At 51.6% G+C, this 16,951-nt stretch overlaps 2 protein-coding genes across 3 annotated transcripts in view; one reads left to right on the top strand and one right to left on the bottom strand.

The window, feature by feature from the left end:
* Positions 1 to 82: 82 nt before the first annotated feature.
* On the bottom strand, positions 83 to 9,437 carry SSRP1 (structure specific recognition protein 1). Its single transcript, XM_087422913.1, has 17 exons — positions 9,285 to 9,437; positions 8,667 to 8,766; positions 8,069 to 8,254; positions 7,365 to 7,470; positions 6,882 to 7,072; positions 6,546 to 6,776; positions 6,303 to 6,406; positions 6,071 to 6,199; positions 5,581 to 5,802; positions 4,733 to 4,805; positions 4,168 to 4,306; positions 3,964 to 4,009; positions 2,387 to 2,516; positions 1,777 to 1,947; positions 1,541 to 1,629; positions 833 to 1,019; positions 83 to 582 (listed from the first exon to the last, which is right to left on the bottom strand). Exons 2-17 carry the CDS (start codon positions 8,718 to 8,720, stop codon positions 511 to 513), a joined length of 2,130 nt encoding a protein of 709 aa, XP_087279039.1. The 5' UTR covers positions 8,721 to 8,766; positions 9,285 to 9,437; the 3' UTR covers positions 83 to 510.
* P2RX3 (purinergic receptor P2X 3) overlaps positions 4,560 to 16,951 on the top strand; it is a 38,426-nt gene continuing 26,034 nt past the window's right edge. The window contains exons 1-2 of one of the 2 annotated variants that reach the window (XM_087422914.1): positions 4,560 to 4,728; positions 11,343 to 11,445. In XM_087422914.1, the coding sequence (XP_087279040.1) occupies positions 4,560 to 4,728; positions 11,343 to 11,445 (272 nt within the window). Of the gene's footprint in view, positions 4,729 to 10,913; positions 11,446 to 16,951 lie in introns of those variants that run through there. The other variant, XM_004437362.3, reaches the window with a different exon arrangement.

The following is a 16,951-nucleotide window of genomic DNA, read 5'->3' as shown; positions in this document are numbered from 1 at the left end:
CTGCCCAGTCAGAACAGTGTGGTCAACAACACCAAGAAAAGTGGGAGCATTACAAGAGGGCCAGAGAGAAAGCATAAGGACATGGTTTCCAAAGTCAGTTCCCTTTATTAAATGTTCATTTTCACAGACCAGAAATACAAAATAAAAGTAGAAATCTGCCCCAGTTAGGAGCTACAGGCTTGACCCCACACGACCCCTGCTGCAGCAACTTGAACAGGACAAGCAGCTATATCCCCAAGGTCGGGAGAGTAAGAGGAGGACTTGGATCCTGCACTGCCCTGCTTCCCACCCAATCTCTCCCCAAATTATGAAGAGCCAGCCTCATGAAGCAGCAGAGTAACACGCCTCCCCTGCTGCCCGAGGCAAGTGCAGACCACCAGGAGAGCTTGTTCAGATGGCACAGAATCCAAGGACAACATGTGATATGAAGAGAAACTGGTACCAAAATATGGGTGGGGAGCCTGGGGGGTGTGACAGGGCAAGCCCAAGGAGAGAGAACTTTCCTCCTCTCTACTCATCAGATCCTGACGCCGAGTCTTCCGAGCTGGGGGGAGTACTGGCTAGTTCCTCTTCTTCAGAGTCCTGAAAACCAAAGGTCTCTTAAGGGGAAAGACCACCTCCTCAGTGGTGAAGGGCCCCCCAATTCCCTACCCCCCTCCCTAAACTCCAGCACTAGCCTTCAGAACCTCAGAACTCCACCTGTCCACTCCATCTCATTACTCTTATAGACCAACCATAACCCCGGCCCGGAAACCTCTGTCCTCACCCACCCACCCTCGACTGAGATGCCCCTCACCCTTCCAGGCCCACAGCCCCCAAACTCCTGCCGCACCTCGCTCCGCCTTCTCTTCTTTTTGCCCTTGTTCTCTCCTGAAGAGCTCTCATCACTGGACACAAACTCTTTGCTCTTGAAGCTCTCACTTAGCTGCCTTGGCGACGACTTGGACGATGAGCCCCTAGAGGGTGTTGATTTCTTTTCCATCTTTACCTTGACTTTCTTCTTCTTCTTTGACTTGTCCCTATATTAGCAAGAGGGAAAAGGCACTGGGCCCTCCAGTTCCCGCCACCAACAAGGCCAAACCTCTCCTAGCTTTAACAGGGCCTTTCTCCATCCCAGCCACACTGCCCATCTCACCCTAAACATAAATATCAGCCATGTCAGCCCCAAGTGGCCCAAAGGAGAGCATCCGAATAACCAGAAGAATCAAGGGCCATAGCCTGAAGCAGCATCATATGCAGAACTTACTTGACATCTCTTGCTTTATCTTTAAAAATGCATGTGAATTATACTCCATAATCATATTTTTTAATACCCCTATACCTTCAAATAAAATTGACCCTCTAGAAAAATGGGCCATATTTATCCAGTGATGTCAGGCATTAGCACGTCGCCCATGCTTAAACATGCCTACCGAGATTGGAGAAGCACTGCCCTGCTGCAGTCAGGAGCATATCTATTATCTTTAACACCCCAATTCTCAACCTGGAAAAATATCCACCAAAAAAGCAGTTACTGGGCCATTTTGTTCTTGACACTCACCTCTTAGAAGACTCACCCCGGCCCCCTTCATATTCTTTCATGGCTTTTTCATATTCCCTCCTGGCATCCTCAGCCTTGCGATCCCACTCCTGTCTCACACACACAGAAAAAACAGAAGAATGAGACCTCTTCCCTGATGCAGGCAAAATCTATCAAGAAAACTTCCACCAGTGGCCCCCCCTGCCCCTTCGATCAGTTAACAAGGTTCGCCACCCCTCGTCTCTGCTGCTACTCACCTCTTTCTTCTCTTTGGACATTCCCTTCCAGATCTCGCCTGCCTTCTTGGAAAGATCCGTGATACTGATGCCAGGATGGTCTGACTTGATCTTCTCTCGGCTGGCATTGAGCCACAGCATGTAGGCAGACATGGGCCTTTTGGGGGCATTGGGATCCTTGCCCTTCTTCACCTACATAAAAATGAACCCACATGCCTTCAGCCGTCTATTTCCCACAGACCCCACATTCTCCCAAAGAAATTATCTGGATCACCTACTTGAAGGAAAAAAATGGAGAAAAGACTAAATAGCACCGGGCTAGACCAAGAGCTCCCTAAAAGCAGGCACCATGTCTTCCTCCTCTCTGCACCCCAGTGCCTAACTCACTAGGGGCCCTTTCCTCGGGCTCCTGGGATAGAAGAAGCCTGTCTCCTAATTCAGATTTCCCAGAAGCTAATTATCTCAAGGAACAGAGAGAAAAATTTCCAGGAAGATACTCCTCAAGGCCATAATCACTGGCTACAAAAAGCAGCCCCAGGAGGACCAATCAACAGGTCTGGCTGGTGATGGACAGGAAGAGGTGAAGAGAATGGCTTCCCCAACACCCTCCCATTTAGAGGCAAGTCTGCACCTCCATGGGCTTCTTGCGGCTCTTGCGATCTTTGGCCATCTTGGCCTTTTTAAGCTGCTTCCGTTTCTTCTCATCCCGGTCACTCTCACCCTCATTACTGGAGGAGCTGGCAGAGGCATTGCTGTCAAACCTGCCAAGGAGAGTGGGGCAGAGACTCAGGGAAGGAGGACAGCACCCCACAGCCCCAGGCCAGGAGGAAAACAAGACCAAAGATACCTGCCCAGAGAGGGGAGAGGGAGGAGGACCACAGGACAGCCTCCACCCTCAGTCCCCAACCCTGCTTCCTCCCCTTTGCTGAGGTGGCTTCAGCCATCCCCTCTCCAGACCCAGCCATGACAATGGGTTATTTGTTGAATTAATCAAAGAAAAACAAATGAACCAACGGACTTCAGCTGCTCTCTTTGGTCATGGCCTAACCCAGCTCCAACTCCATCCCCGTGCTCCTAGGGACAGAAACGCTGTCTCATCTTGCCAGGAAGCTGCCCCAAGTCCACTTCTCCACCTCCTTTGAGTTAATCATCTTAACCTACTGTATAGTCTTTTCTGACGAAGAGAGAATTCATTACTATAAAAAGTGGGGAAAACCAACTTAAGTCCAACCCAGCACATACCCACATAACTAAGTCCTACCTGATACAAGTGCAACTTCTCAGAGATGGAACTACCTTATATGTATATGGTACCAAACAGTTCTCAAGGCATTTTCACAAGCATTTGCTTCCTGACCTTCATAAGTATGTGGCAAGCAGAACTAGTGGATGCCTAGAGATTTTTTTTTTTTTTTTTTTGCCCAACATTCATTCCCAATTCTTCTGAATTAAGAGTTCCAATGTTCTGTTGGGAACCACCTGGCCCCCATTCAGGAGGGGCTCACCCCAACCACAGGCTCCAAGGGTGGGTACATGGCCTGGTTCTGGCCCGTCAGAGCACATGCTAATACCTCAGACTCAGTAAGGGGCAGTAACCACGCGTTTACTGCTACTCTGAGAGAAGGGCACTTCTGGGTGTTAAACCAGTAGGATAAAGGCTGCCCAGAGGTTCTGAGGGTCATTTAGCACTGCCTGGAGCAAACCAATCTAAATATAACGAAATCAGAGTAGAAACAGATTCCCCACAACTTTTGAGCACCTGGATCCAGATGCCTGAAGCCAGTCATATCCCTGGACTCTCCAGTTAGACGAACTTATAAAATTCACTTTTACGCTCAAGTTAGCTTGAGTCATAGTTCTAACCTTGGCAATCAAGAGCCTTGATCAATACAGCACAGGGAGACTCCTACCATTTTACAAATGAAGACACAGATCCACTGACCCAAGGACTCCTGGCTAGTAAGCGGGCAAGCACTGGCTCTTCTTCCCATTCTCTCCCCACTATACTTTTCTGGCTTCACAACATGCCTTGTGCTCACAAAGCCCTTGACAATTTTTAAAGCATTTCCAGGTATCACCCCTTTGGAGCTTGCTTTTCCAACCTGGGTCAGTAGCTGATACTGGGAAATAAGAAATGCTCAGAAATCTTCTGGTCCCTTAAGCTTACAGGTCATCACCTCACCCCTACGAGGTGGAAACAAAACTCACTCCTCCGCCACGTCTTCCTCCTCTTCACCTGGGTTGAATGACTCATCTGAAAAAGAACACAGGACACATCAGCTTTGTCCCAATGGAAATCCCACTCCCTTACCCAGACACCCAGCTCTGGCCCCAGGGTGAGCCCAACACTGGCCCCAGGGAAGAGTCTGGCCACCCCGGTGGCCCAGCACTGCCCTGCCGAGGCCAGCCCACCGGTTTCTTCTCCTGAGTCATCGCTGCTGTCGTTGGCATTCTCCTCCCGGATCTTGCCCTCCTCCTTCATCCGCTCCAAGTAGGCATCATGTTGATCTTCATCAGAGTCGGCGTAGTCATCGTAGCCTGGGTTCATGCCCTAGTCAGGAAAGAGACGAGAGTGAGGGCCAGCTCGCCCTGATGCCAGGACCCCTGCACACTCAAGAGCACTCCCCCATGCCTGTGAGTAAGATCAGAGCAGCAGCTCCCAGGAGGCCCCGGGGCTGGATGTCCACACACAGCCAACGTGCAGGGCCTACGCCAAGGACCTCCTGCCAACTGGTTAGTCCAAGCCCCTCCCTCTCCCAGCCCACGGGGGGCTCCTGAGGGGCTGCAGAGACTGATCTAAGGTCATGCTGAGGAAACCTGCACCAGGAAGGGGAAGGGTCACACGCACCTCTTTTTTCTATAAGGGTAAGAAAAGAAGAGAGAGTGAAAATGAAGCCGGAAAACTCCTTCACCCTTTCCCCCCTGCAGAAAGAACAGGAGAGAGGCTCATCCTTTCCACACACGCACACACAGGTACCTCTTTCAATCCTCGGTTTTTGATGTTGAGTTTTTTTGCACTGACGAAATCAAACAGCTTCCCATACTCCTCCCTGAGGGAGATGCACCATGTTACCAGACAGGCAGGCCAACACACGGGTGGACCACACGCTGTTGTGACACCCATGGGTAGGGAGAGACTGTGGGGGACCACAGTCCCCCCTGGACCTGGACTACATTATCCAACTCAACAGTTCAGAGACCCCCCAGAGGACAACAGTAAGGAAGAGTCGCATACTAGTCCTGAAAGTCTTAAAAGACCAGTCTGCACAGTCTTTAGAGTTCCAGGAAAAAAAAGTGGGGAGGGGTAAGTACCTATTTACCAAATATGCATAGAGTAGGGATGTCAGGGGAAGGGATGTTTTCATCTTTTTACTGGTCTGTATTTCACTCTTCACAGGGTTGTTATGAGGATTAAGCACGAAAATGTTTGTAAAACGTTTAGCCCACAGCGAGCACTCAATAAACATTAGCTGCTGTGTTCTCGGGCACAAAGCTCATTCCAGGAAAGCGAGAGATAGCATTTCCACCACAGGGGGAGTGGAGGAGGAGAAGGGCTAGTACTGAACACATATAGCTTTTGTAATACGGAAAACAGGTTTTTTTTTTTTTTAAGTACAGAAAGAAAACAATGGAGAGGCTTCCAAAGATTGAGCACTCCAGGGAGAAGGACCAAATCCCAGGGAAGCAAAAGGAAAATTCTGCTCAAGGCTTGAAAAGTCAGGGAAGAGTCACAGGCCTGGAAAGGGCCCTATGCCATTCCAGGCTTCCAGGTCGAGGCTGGGTCAGGACCAGGATGCCCAGGAAGTGACTGGCAGAGGCTCTCACCTCTCAATGCTACTGAAGGTATACTGAGTTCCCTGCTTGGTCTCGATTTCAAAGTCAAAGGAACGAGTGGTGGTGGTACCACGGGCAAAGTTGACAAAGGAAATCTCGTCGAAGCGGATGTGCACTGGTGGCTTGTGGACGTAGATGAAGCCCCGCTCCAGCGGGTACAGCAGTCCTGAGCTGGCCTTGTAGGAGCAGGTGATACATTGGGCCCCTGAGTGCCTGGTGGAGGGTGCGGGGAGCCTAGTCAGTGCCTCCCTGGGCAGCAAATGGCACAGAGCCAAGGGGCACATCTCTCAGCAGAGACACGTGTGTGCTCAGGCCCCCGAGTGAGCTCACTAAGCTGCTCTGATGGAGGCGACTGACACCATTATGATACTACCCAACCAGGCCTCTAAGAAGCTGCATCCCCATCCCAGGAGGGCTTTACCAAGGAGACACGGCCGAGCCCATCCCCAGGCAGGCCAGGGCCCCAGGCCTGCACTCTCACCCTTGGAAGTTGCCTGGGACTGTGATCTTGCGGTTGACCAGCGCTTTCATGACCCGGCTGACCATCTCGTAGAGGGATCCCGACATGTTCTTGGTGAGCCGCCCCTCAAAGCGCTTCTCTACCTCTTCCCTACAAACAGAGGAAGACGAGGTCAGGAGCACTGCTGCTTTCCAATGGCACACCTGTCTCCTGCCTGGACAGCGGCAGGACACGAGTTCAGGGAGACACTCACTCATTCATGTTGAGAGTCAAGGAGATGTCCTCATCCTTGGAGAAGAGGAGGATCAGGAAGTGGTAACGGGTTTGGCCCTGCTTGATGGGGGGATCCAGGCTGATCTGGTAAGGAAGAGCCGACAAGGTTTAGCACCAGCAGATGATCCAGAAGAACTTGTTGATTAACTAAACACCAGTGAGATCCGTCTACTAAAGACTTGGGCAAAAACCAGGACAGTCCACCCCAGTGGCTTCTACTTACCACAAAGAACATCTGGCGCTGGTCCTTGTGCGGCAGCAAAAAGAGACGCAGTACCGTGGTGTAGGGGATCTTGTAATCGAAGGTCTTGCCATGCAGGTGCAGAAAGGTGGGGTAGATCCGAATGTCATAACGGCCTCGAGGAGTCAGACACTGCAGCTCCCGGAAGATGCAGATCGCATCTCCAGTGGCCTGGATCACATCCGCCTTAGACAGCACGTTCTGGGCAAAGGCCTACAAAAGCACACACTGGTCATGGAGCAGCAGGGATCCTGCTCCCAGGCCAGCCAGGGCCTGCTCGGCACCATCCACTCCCAAGGCGACCAAAAGAGGCCTCACCTCAACAGGGTCCACGCCATCCTCCTGGGTGGGAGGCACATAGAAGCGCACCTCCATGAGAGAGACTTCTGCATCATCGTTCTGGTGGAATTCCAGCGTCACCTCATTCTTGCCCGTGGTGCACTGGGACACATTGCTGAGGGGTATCTCGAAGACCGGCTGATCACCAATGTCAAAGGAGAGCAGCTGCCCTGTGGGGAAAGGGCTTTTTAAGCCACACGCTCCTTCCCTTGGGTCTGTGTAAACAACGTCCTCACCAGACTATAGGTTCCCTGAGGACAGGGCACCGGGGCTGTTTTGTCCAAACTGTACCCTCAAGACCACACACGGTGCCTGATATACTGTTGGTCCTCGATAAATACATGACGAATTACAAACTAATGGGAAATCAGAGACAGTGACAGAAAGAGAGCAAAACAAGTAAAAGGCTGAAACCCTTTACCCTACCTTCTCCCCCAAACCTCAGTCTTCCCCAGGACTCACCACCAAACTTCACCGTCCCCCAGTTCCAGCCCTTCACACATAGGTCCTTCTCCATCAGCTCAAGGCGGTAGTGAGTTTTGAAAAAATCAGAGAGTTTCTCAAACTCCTATAGGTGGAGGGGAGAGAGCAATCCCAGTAAAGCCCCAACACAAACTTGAACATTCTGGGATTACCCATTTCTGAGAAATTGCTCCTATATACCTCTTATCAGAAATCCATGCTGACTTAGAATCTCAGCTATAGAACTCTTTAAAAGGTTATTGAAAGAGGTTGGTTCTGGGGACAGGATCTCAGGCTGGGAGAGGAAGAACTGACATTCCTGGTTATGGGCCTCTGGTTTTGTACAGGTATTGCTTTAATGAAAGTGGAAGGTAAAATGAAGTAGCGTCTTCAACTCAAGCACATCAAAATGGAAAAACAAAACCCAAACTGAAACATCCAGCTAACACTTTGAACCTGGATAAAGGCAATGAGCAGAAACCACCAAAAAGAATCAAAACAGCAAAAACTCTTCTGGAGTCAAGACACAAAGAAACTCGGGAGACTTTGACACCCAAAGCTGAACATGGCAACGGCCCTACTATAAGGAGCCCAAACTAGCAATTACATGGTTATCAGAGGAAGTAGCCCCAATTCTCTCTAGAAGATTACAAATAAATAAGATGGCCCAGTAAAAAGAGGTTTATGGCAACAGGACATCTCACCGATTCTCGGAAGCCATCATACTTGTAGACATGGCCGTTCTTTGTGAGCAGTTTAAGTCCATGGCCCAGAGCCACGCGGCGCCAGATGCCCTCCGTCAACTCCCCAGACTGGATGTTGTCCACTTTGCCTGTCTTACTGTTCTTGAAGATGATACCCTGGCGGCTCAACTTCAGCCGGCCATCATTCTGTTGGAAAAACAGGTCCAAATGCACAGGGACGGTACACAGTGCATACCGGGTACAGTCCCACCCAACACCCATTCTAGGCTGGCCAGGTATCAATGCAGGAGCAAAGGCTGAAGTGGTGAGGGCCAGTAAGAAGAGACAAGTAGTCAGGAAGTCTGGATTCTATCCTGGCTCTGGCATCCAGAACCCTTGCAGGTCCTCAGTTTCAGGATTCAGGATTGAGCAGCATGTACGATCCCTTAACTCTTACACTATATCTCGATATTGCCCTTTGTTGGGGAAACACTAGTTACACATTATACTCAACTCCTTTTCCAAAGTAGCAACATTATCAAAGCCAGCTCTTGTTAATGGCCAAAATGCCTACTCCCCTTCCCTCTCTCTCCTGTATTAAAGGCCAAGCCCTTCTTACCATGGAGCCTTTCACCTCCTGATAGATGTCGTTGAACTCCAGTGTTTCTGCCATGCTGACCTGCTCCTGATGGCCTCAACTAGGAGCCTGGCCCCAACTCCTGGATGGGTATAAAGACACTGAGCAGGTTGGAAATCTGAATTCAAGTGGGAGATAGATAAGCATGAAAGATAACACCCCACTCTGCCCAGGATGGAGCCAGGTGGCAACCCTTGGCTGCGCCTGGGATGTCTCAGGATCTCCTCTGCCTGGAAACCTACAGGCCGGCTCGGCAGAGCTCGAGGGGCCAGGCCCAGGCCAGGCTGGAGAACTGGGCCTGGAGTAGCGCTTACATCCCAACCAGACACCCGCTCTGGGCGCTCCACCGGGCGCCATGGCAACGAGCGGCGGAACCCCAGGGCCTGCCGGAGCCTGCAGCTCGCCCGCGCCCCAACCCAGCTCAGAGCGCAGGGTTTCCCTCCCAGCGCTCCCACCGCGCCGCGGCCCCAGACCCACAGTTCCCCTCTCCCCCTAAAATGGATTCGCCCGCTGCCGTAGATTCGAACGCGGACTGGTCCATCTGAAGCGTCCCGCGGGGGAGCGGGTCCCTCCCCGGGCACGGGGACGGCGACCACCCACCTTCTCAAGCTGCAGCCTCGCGACGGCCCCGGTGCGGGCGGTGGGCGCGCTGGGGGACGCGGGGGAGGGGGGCGGGGACACGGGGGATGGGGCAACGCGGGGGAAGCTTTTCCCGCGTGCGCGGCCCCGCGTCCTGCCAGCGGAAGCCGTGCACAGACCATAGAGACGACGAGCTGGTTAGAGAGACCCGAGCCCTGCCGGCCAAGGAGGCGGTCACATAGAGCGTCGGCGGCTCTGGAGGACCTGAGGGAAGCCGGGCTGCGATGAAGTCCTACCCTCGTGGAGTCCGACTAGAAAATAGGGGCGCATAGGGCTCTTCGGAATTACAGACACTTCTTTAGCGGAGGGCTAGGTTCTAAAAAGAACTTGTGGAGTTTTATTTTGCAGACTTTCCACAGATGCGTGTGTGTGTGTGTGTGTGTGTGTGTGTGTGTGTGTGTCCCTCTCTCCTGCACGATAGTGCTTTCAGTGGAAAGGAGGCTGTAGGACAAGAAGAAAAATATTTAGAGAGTTGTGGCGAGAAAGGGCCCCTCCCACTGGCTGCCAAGAGCAGCCAGTACAGTGTGTGACTGTACTTTTCTCCCTGTCACATGGGATTGGATCCTTTTTAAATGAGTTCACAATCTGCACCCCAAAATTTCAAGTCTGTAACTGCAAGGTATGGGTCGCCTGGAAGAGGCTGGCAAAGGCGATATCAAGTTCAACTCTGGTGTCAGATTCACCGTGGAGCCGGAGCTGATTTGAAATCACGTCAGCCTGGGATTGCAGAAGCCGGCCCCCCTGTGTAGTCCTAGGGCGCCTGTTGCAAAATCAGAGGAGGCCAGACCTTGAAGAGATGTTTGAATTTGTCTACTCCAACCTCCTTTTGCAGATGGGAAAACTGGTCTCAGTGAGTTGGCAACAAAGATGGAGACTAGAACCCAAATCTCCTTACTCCAGTCCAGTTCTCTTCAGTCATAATCACCGTGACTTTACATTCAGAATGATTGATATGTGTCCTGTATGAAGACATTAGGACAGAATATTTAAACTCCAGGTTTCTCTGACAGTCTGACTTAAAACAGTTACAAAAGCTTGCTAATTCAAGTCCTGGGATAAGAGACAATGGGAATACACTGTTGATCCCTGAACTCATGGCTTTAACCTCAGACTAATGGCTATTCCACCACTATCTAGCAACATAAATTCAACTGGATTCAGTAAATGTGTATTGAGCTCCAACACAGTTACAGGATTTGAGGAAACTAGTAAGACGGAAACAGCCCCAGACTTCCAGGAGCATGTAATCTAACAAATGATTCAGATAGGTGAACTGACAGTAAAACAAAAAATTCCGACGTGATAATGCTATGCTATAGGTAGAGCTTCAGCCACTGCCATCTTGAGTAGGAAATATGAACTTTGTGACTCTTGACTCATCCCCTCCCCAGAGACCCAGAGAAGTGTGTTCAGGAGACCCCTCCCCCTGACCCATGCTATTGGAGGCAACTGGGGAAGGGAGGGGTTGGCTGCAGAATTGAGTGGCTTTAGGAAGACACTTAGGAATGAAGGGGGTACTCAGCTCAGGCAAGCTCTTAGGTGGCTGGGGGATGGGGCATTGCAAGGGGCTTTAAGGAGAGAATGAAGCAGCTGGTGAGCTGGGATGAAGATGCAGCATAAGACAACGGAACAGAAACGGTAGACAGAGTGCAGATAAAACACGAGTCCCAGAGGGCCCTAGCCAGCTGCATCCCAGGCAATCAGGAGCCTGGGATTGGAGACCCCACCCCTGCCGTGACATCACAGGGGAGTGGGGTGGAGACGAACAAAAAGGGGGTCCCCCGCCCTGGCCTTGGACTCTTGGCATCCTAGAGTGTCAAGAGCAGAGAGAGCCTGGGCACTGGGTTAGGACTGCCTGACTTAAAGAAGCAGGATCCCCATTCCTCAAGCCCCTCTAAGCTGCCCCCTCCAGGCCTTGATCTCTATCTCCCCATCCTGAGGACCTCTCCCTCCTGAGGCCGCCACTGGGTCTCTCCTGAGTAGCCTCTGATCAGTCTCTCAGCATGAACTGCATATCAGATTTCTTCACCTACGAAACCACCAAGTCAGTGGTTGTGAAGAGCTGGACCATTGGGATCATCAACCGAGCAGTTCAGCTTCTGATCATCTCCTACTTTGTAGGGTGAGTCTGTGGCCTTTCAAGTCCTAGGAGGGAGGGCTGCCTGGTGTCCTGTCCTGCCCCTCCTCCCCTCAGTGTGGCCGTCCAGCCTCCTGAGCTTTTCTTGGGGGAAAGTCTCTTCTGTGGAGCCATGTCCCAAGGACTGGCCTCTGCCACTGCCACTAGGGATCTGGTCCCCTGATAAGTTCTCTTTCCCAGAAAATCCTCCGGAGTTGGAGGGTGGTCTCTAGGCACATACCACAAGGATGGGAGTCCCCGTCCCGGCATTACCCTCCACTGGGAGAGGTCCCACGTGGCCATCTCCCTTCTCCCCCTTCTCATCTCCCCCCGGCCAGAGAACAGACAGACCCCCCGCCACACACACACATCTTCCCATTCCCCTCAGTCAACTCTTTGGGGTCTGAAACAGACACGGGAGCACAGGGAAGGGGAAGGAAAGGCACTGAAATCAGGGAGATGGTGACAGGTTGGTCAGGTTGATGGCAAGGTGGGAAGGAGAGACCTGGATCTGCTTTAAAATGAGGAATTCCCCTTGTGGCACGGGGAGATGGCGAGAGAACGTGGAAAGGGGAGAAGCCCTTGCTCTTGGAGGGAAGGACAAAGCAGGGGAAGATCTGCCCCTTGGGATGGAGGGGAGGTGTGGAGAAACACAGACACAGATAACACTCAAGGGAAGAGTGGCTGAGGAGAAAAGTGGCTTTTCTGAACAGGATGTAGGGTCCCTCATCAAGAATGCAGAAATGCTCCTCTTTGTCAGAAAACATAAATGCCCTACTTCTACCTGACTTCGCACCATATAACCCATCCTGGGAGTTGCTTAAGAGCCAGCGAGGTCCATACACCCTCTCTGAGCCCCTGCCTCTTGGAGGCACCCACACCCACCCACACGCGGGCGCACACACACACACACACAGACATATATGCACAAAAGGCCACAGAGCAGACAATGGCCGGGGACAAAACACAGGTTCTGTTCTTCTTGTGGTCATTCGCACACACCAGGAAATACAGGCAGAACCCTCGAGGGCTTTCTTTCCTGGTGTGCAGGTCTCTAGTCTTATGCTGTTCCTTGAGACAATGGGTCTGTGTGTGTGAGACAGCAAGCCACTGACAACTGTCGTGGGTTAATTCAAGCAAGTTAAAGGAGACATCTATGTTCATGGGGGCTGGAGCGGCGTGTGAGGGGTCTGCTTGCTGAAGGTCGGAGTAGTGTGTGAGGGTGGGGGTATGTGGAAAAGTGGGTAGACGTGGATTAAGGGACTTTTTGCTCCGTGTGCCTGGTGAGAGCCAGTAGGCTTCATTTATGCGGATGTTGTAGACAAGACTGTACATCTGTGCTCCTAGCGGAGATATTAGAGAAGGGATTCAAGCTTTAGGGTAGGATTAAGTGACCTTGAAGTTCCCTTCCAACTTTGAGATTTTGTGAGATACAATATTTGGAAATGTTCCATGTCCACATCTCCAAAGTTGGTGCTTAAAGATTCCATGTTCACATGCACATGCGATGCTGTGATTGTTTATAGTCACAAGACGGTATGTTGGTCCAGGTGAGGGCATAAAGGTGCCTCAGCACATTCCCAGCCTGGCCCGGGCCAGGCTTGATGGAGAGTAGAGACAGCCGGCTCCTGGGCCAGCCTGTTCAGCTCCCCCACTGCCCTTGTCTCTCCCTCATCATGATCCAGTCTGATGCTTTCATCCTCGGTGCAGGAGCCCGGCCTGCTGGAGAGGCTCGTTGGCTTCTTGATATCCAATCCCATCCATCTCCCAGCCTGACAGCTCCCCATGGAGCAGCTCTTTCCAGTTATATCAGTGCGCTCTGCAGCCCAGCCCCCAGGCCTGAGCCCATCTCTGTGCACATGAGCCCATGCACCATCAGGACTTCATGAATCCATTGTCATCAATTTAGCAAAAATGTACTGAGTCTCTCTTCATGCCAGGCATTATGCTCCGAGGACAGAATGGTGGGCAAAAGCAGGCAGGGTCCTCACCCTCCTGGAGCTTACAACGCAAGAGATGGACATTAATCAAATAATCTCTGCAAACAAATGTAAAATTTCAGCTGCAGCTCAGGGTTCAAAGAAGAGGTGCACAGCGCTAGGAGAGCTGCTGGTGTGGAGGTAGTTGACCTCGTCGGGGAACTCAGAGAAGGTTTTCTGGAGATGTGACATCCGAGGCAATGTGAAAGAGCAGGTCAGGTGAGAGCAGGAAAAGAAGTTTGAAGGCAAAGAAACCCAGCCGCACAAAGGGAAAGAGCCTGGCGAATGGGGAGAAGAAAAGAAGGTCTTTATGGCTGGAGCAGAGGGAGCACAGGTGAGGGTAGTGTAAGCTGGGGGTGGGAGCACAGACAGAGGCCCCACCTCAGATACCCTCATATCTTTTTATTTTAAAGAATCGTAATGGATGGGAAGCTGCTGAAGCATCTTAACCTGTGTGTGCGTGTGTGTGTGTGATTGAGAGAGAGACAGACATGATGAGATCTGAGTTGGGAAGATCACTCTGGCTGATACGCCAAGGGTTTGGAGCGGGTAGGAGTGGACACAGGAAAACCTGTTAAGAGGCGGTGCAGTCATATGGGGGAGATGATGGAGGCTTGGACTCGATAGAATTTGAAAGGATTTTTAATGCTGTGATGTTAATGCTTCAGTAACACTTGAATCTCTCCTATATTAGCCCTGCCGGGTAGACCAGATGCACAACCTTATCTAGGCCCTGTGTGACATGAGCCAACCATTTCTCTTACGCACTCACAGCAACACACACCTAATCGTCCCCACACACGCACTCACCCCCGCCTCTAGCCTCCACTGCTTGTCTGTAGTTGACACCACCTCATCTTGTGTCTCCTTTACCCACCCCAGGTGCAAAGAGAGGCCAGGACTTACCTGGTGTTTCTCACATCGTCTCTCCTGTGCCCGGGTAGTAATCCCCAGTCTCCTTTGTGAGGTGGGACTTCCTAAGAGCCAGTCTGTTTTCTGGACCCAGTGGAGACCTGAGGAGGAATTAGTAGGAGATCCCTGGGACCTGAGTCTCCAGAAGCACTGGCTGGGGCACGGTCTGAGGTTCGTTTCCAGGGCCTTCCCAGAGGAAGCTGCTGCCCTGCAAACTAGCGGTGAGGGCACTCCCAGCCCTTTGATGCTCCATCCATTGGAAGGATCTGTGGTGGTTGAACCCCATCACAGCCCTGCTCCCCCAACTGTTCCTCCCCCTGCAAGGCCAGATCCACAAACTTACCATTTGCACAGCTACCCCCTTTGGTTCATAATATTCAGCCTTATTCAAATCTTATATAGAAGCTTAATACATAAAGTAGTTAAAGCCTGCTCTAGTTTAAAGAGAAGGGCCAGGAATTCCATCTTCTTGCCCCTCTACCCCATCTTCTCAGCTTAAGGTAGCACCCCAAGGCACCTTGTCAGCACACTAGGGGACATTTAGGTGGGAAGACCTGTTGGAGCCCCCCACCTTATAGGTTTAGAGAGAGGAGTGGCTTTCATTTTTGTCTCCCCTCTCCCCTCAACCGTATGATGGGGAGACCATGGAACTTGGGGCACTTGGTTAGAAGCCTGCTCTGACACCAACTAGGAGTGACGCTTGGACCGGCCACTTTATAACTCTAAGTCTCAGTCCCCGTATCTGGAAAATGGGTTTAGGAATGCTTCTCCCAGGGAGTTATGGTGAGGAAAGGTAACATGTGTCAAGTGTCTTGCCTGAGATGGGCGACTCAGTAATAGATGGTGACTATTATTATTTCATAGACTCCCCATCATGCCTCCCCATTTCCCTCTGCCCAGCTTACACCTTCCTGAGAGATCCCTCTCCTCCTGGCAGACACAACACACACTCCTCACACCCACTGCCTGGCGTCCTCCCTGACTCCTTGGGGCTGGACAGGAGGGGGTGGGGCCGCTGCTCTGGCCTCCTTCCTGCACATCCCACCTGCCAAGGAGCTGCCACCCGCCTTCCGCTCTATAAATAATAAACCAGGAACACAAGAAAAAAAGATAAGTCAGAGCAGCAGAGTAAATGCCAAGAACCAAAGGCTCAGTCCTGCCCCGTCTCCTCAGCCCTCGCCTCTAGGGACGGACTCAACGCCTCCGTTCTGGAAATGAAGCATCCCCTTATTTCAAGCTACCCTGATGACGTCCTCGGCCCCGAGGGGCCACTGAAATTCTTCTGCTTCTTATTTAACTTGGAGAGCGAAGTCAGATGTGGCCTCTCCTCCCCACTGGGCAGAAGAAGGAGCCCTGAAGGAGGAGGAGGAGGAAAGAGATTGGTTAATTGTTCCTGCAAGCTCTCAGGCCCTTCCTCCTGAGACTTTCCTAAGCTAGAACATGCTCTCCCTGGTGACAGGTGGGGGCCAGCAGGACAAGGACCAGGATCCAGTTCAGGGGGCCAGCTGGAGACCCTGTAGTGAGGTGGTTGTGAGCAGTCTGCCTGGGTTGGAACCCACATATCAGCTTCCCAATTGAGCTCACCACTCGTTCTGTGCCTCAGTCTCCTCATGTGTAACATAATGATAATAACAGAGCTGTCTCATTGGGTTGTGGTAAAGAGTCAATGAATCCTTAACACATACAGCACTTAGCGTGCTGCGTTGATTATATGATAATAATAGTCTGAACTCTGCTTCTCATCTGCAAATGTTCCTGGAATCTAAGGACAGGGGGAGGGGCCTCAGGAAACGTTTCATTAGATCAACATTCAGAGATGTGTCCATTCCATGGCCAGGCGCACTGAGATTCCAGAGAGTGTGTCGTGACTGTGGCTTCCACTTGGCTAAGTGTCCAGCAGCCACAAAGTTGCTCTCAGCTGGGAGCAGAGAGACCTGGGCCTTAGACCTCACTCCCTCCGCCCTGCAGGGGTCCAGGCCGTGAGCTAATAATGCTCATTTGGATAACATCCTTTCCGGTAATGGATGCTCCTTTCTCTTCTGCCAGGACAGAAGATGATGGATGAGATTTCTATGTGAGCCATCCTTTTTTGCGAGGCCTTAATGAAACCCCTCCTCTTCCAAAAAAACAAGAGGAAAATGCTAGGAAACAAAGCCCACCACACCACACACTTCCATAGAGGCGTGGTGTTCATAAGAGCATTTTACAAGCACGAGAATAACTCTTAATGGTGCATTAGTGAGGATGTTGCCTCCTATAAGGCAGCGACAATAAAACAGGTGACAGGTTAGGAGCCATCTGCCAGTGCTGGCTGTGACTCTACCCTTTCTCTCCCACTCAAGAGAGCATTCAGAATTCAAGCACATGAGGGATCCCCATTATGGAGGTAACTCCGAACCCTCTCACTAAAAACTGGACAAGGAGCCACTTGCAAACATCAGCCTGTGTTCACATGACGGGCAGGTGCCCATCCCACCAGTGACTGTGACCCCCAGCATGACTCTGGAGCTGCTCCCCTCTGTGTCTCCCAACATCAGGAGACCCCAGAGGTCATCCAGTCCAACCTCCTCCCCAGGAAGGAGCCTCCTCTTGGCACAGGTGGAAGGTGGGCATCAGACCTC

This window comes from Ceratotherium simum, chromosome 34 (assembly GCF_057802395.1).
Source record: "Ceratotherium simum simum isolate JZ-2026a chromosome 34, ASM5780239v1, whole genome shotgun sequence".
Taxonomy (NCBI): Eukaryota; Metazoa; Chordata; class Mammalia; order Perissodactyla; family Rhinocerotidae; genus Ceratotherium; species Ceratotherium simum.
The sequence above is the reverse complement of the archived record's forward strand: the minus strand, read 5'-3'. Positions and strand labels throughout refer to the sequence as shown.

What these genes read in the sequence shown, in the direction of transcription:
- SSRP1 (XM_087422913.1), bottom strand. Translation starts at nt 8,720, where the DNA reads ATGGCAGAAACACTGGAGTTCAACGACATCTATCAGGAGGTGAAAGGC. An exon ending in GGGGACGGTGAAGTTTGGTG is followed by an intron (nt 7,073 to 7,364) that starts GTGAGTCCTGGG and finishes CTTTCCCCACAG; the next exon opens with GGCAGCTGCTCTCCTTTGAC. An exon ending in GCCGCAAGAAGCCCATGGAG is followed by an intron (nt 1,948 to 2,386) that starts GTGCAGACTTGC and finishes ATTTTTATGTAG; the next exon opens with GTGAAGAAGGGCAAGGATCC.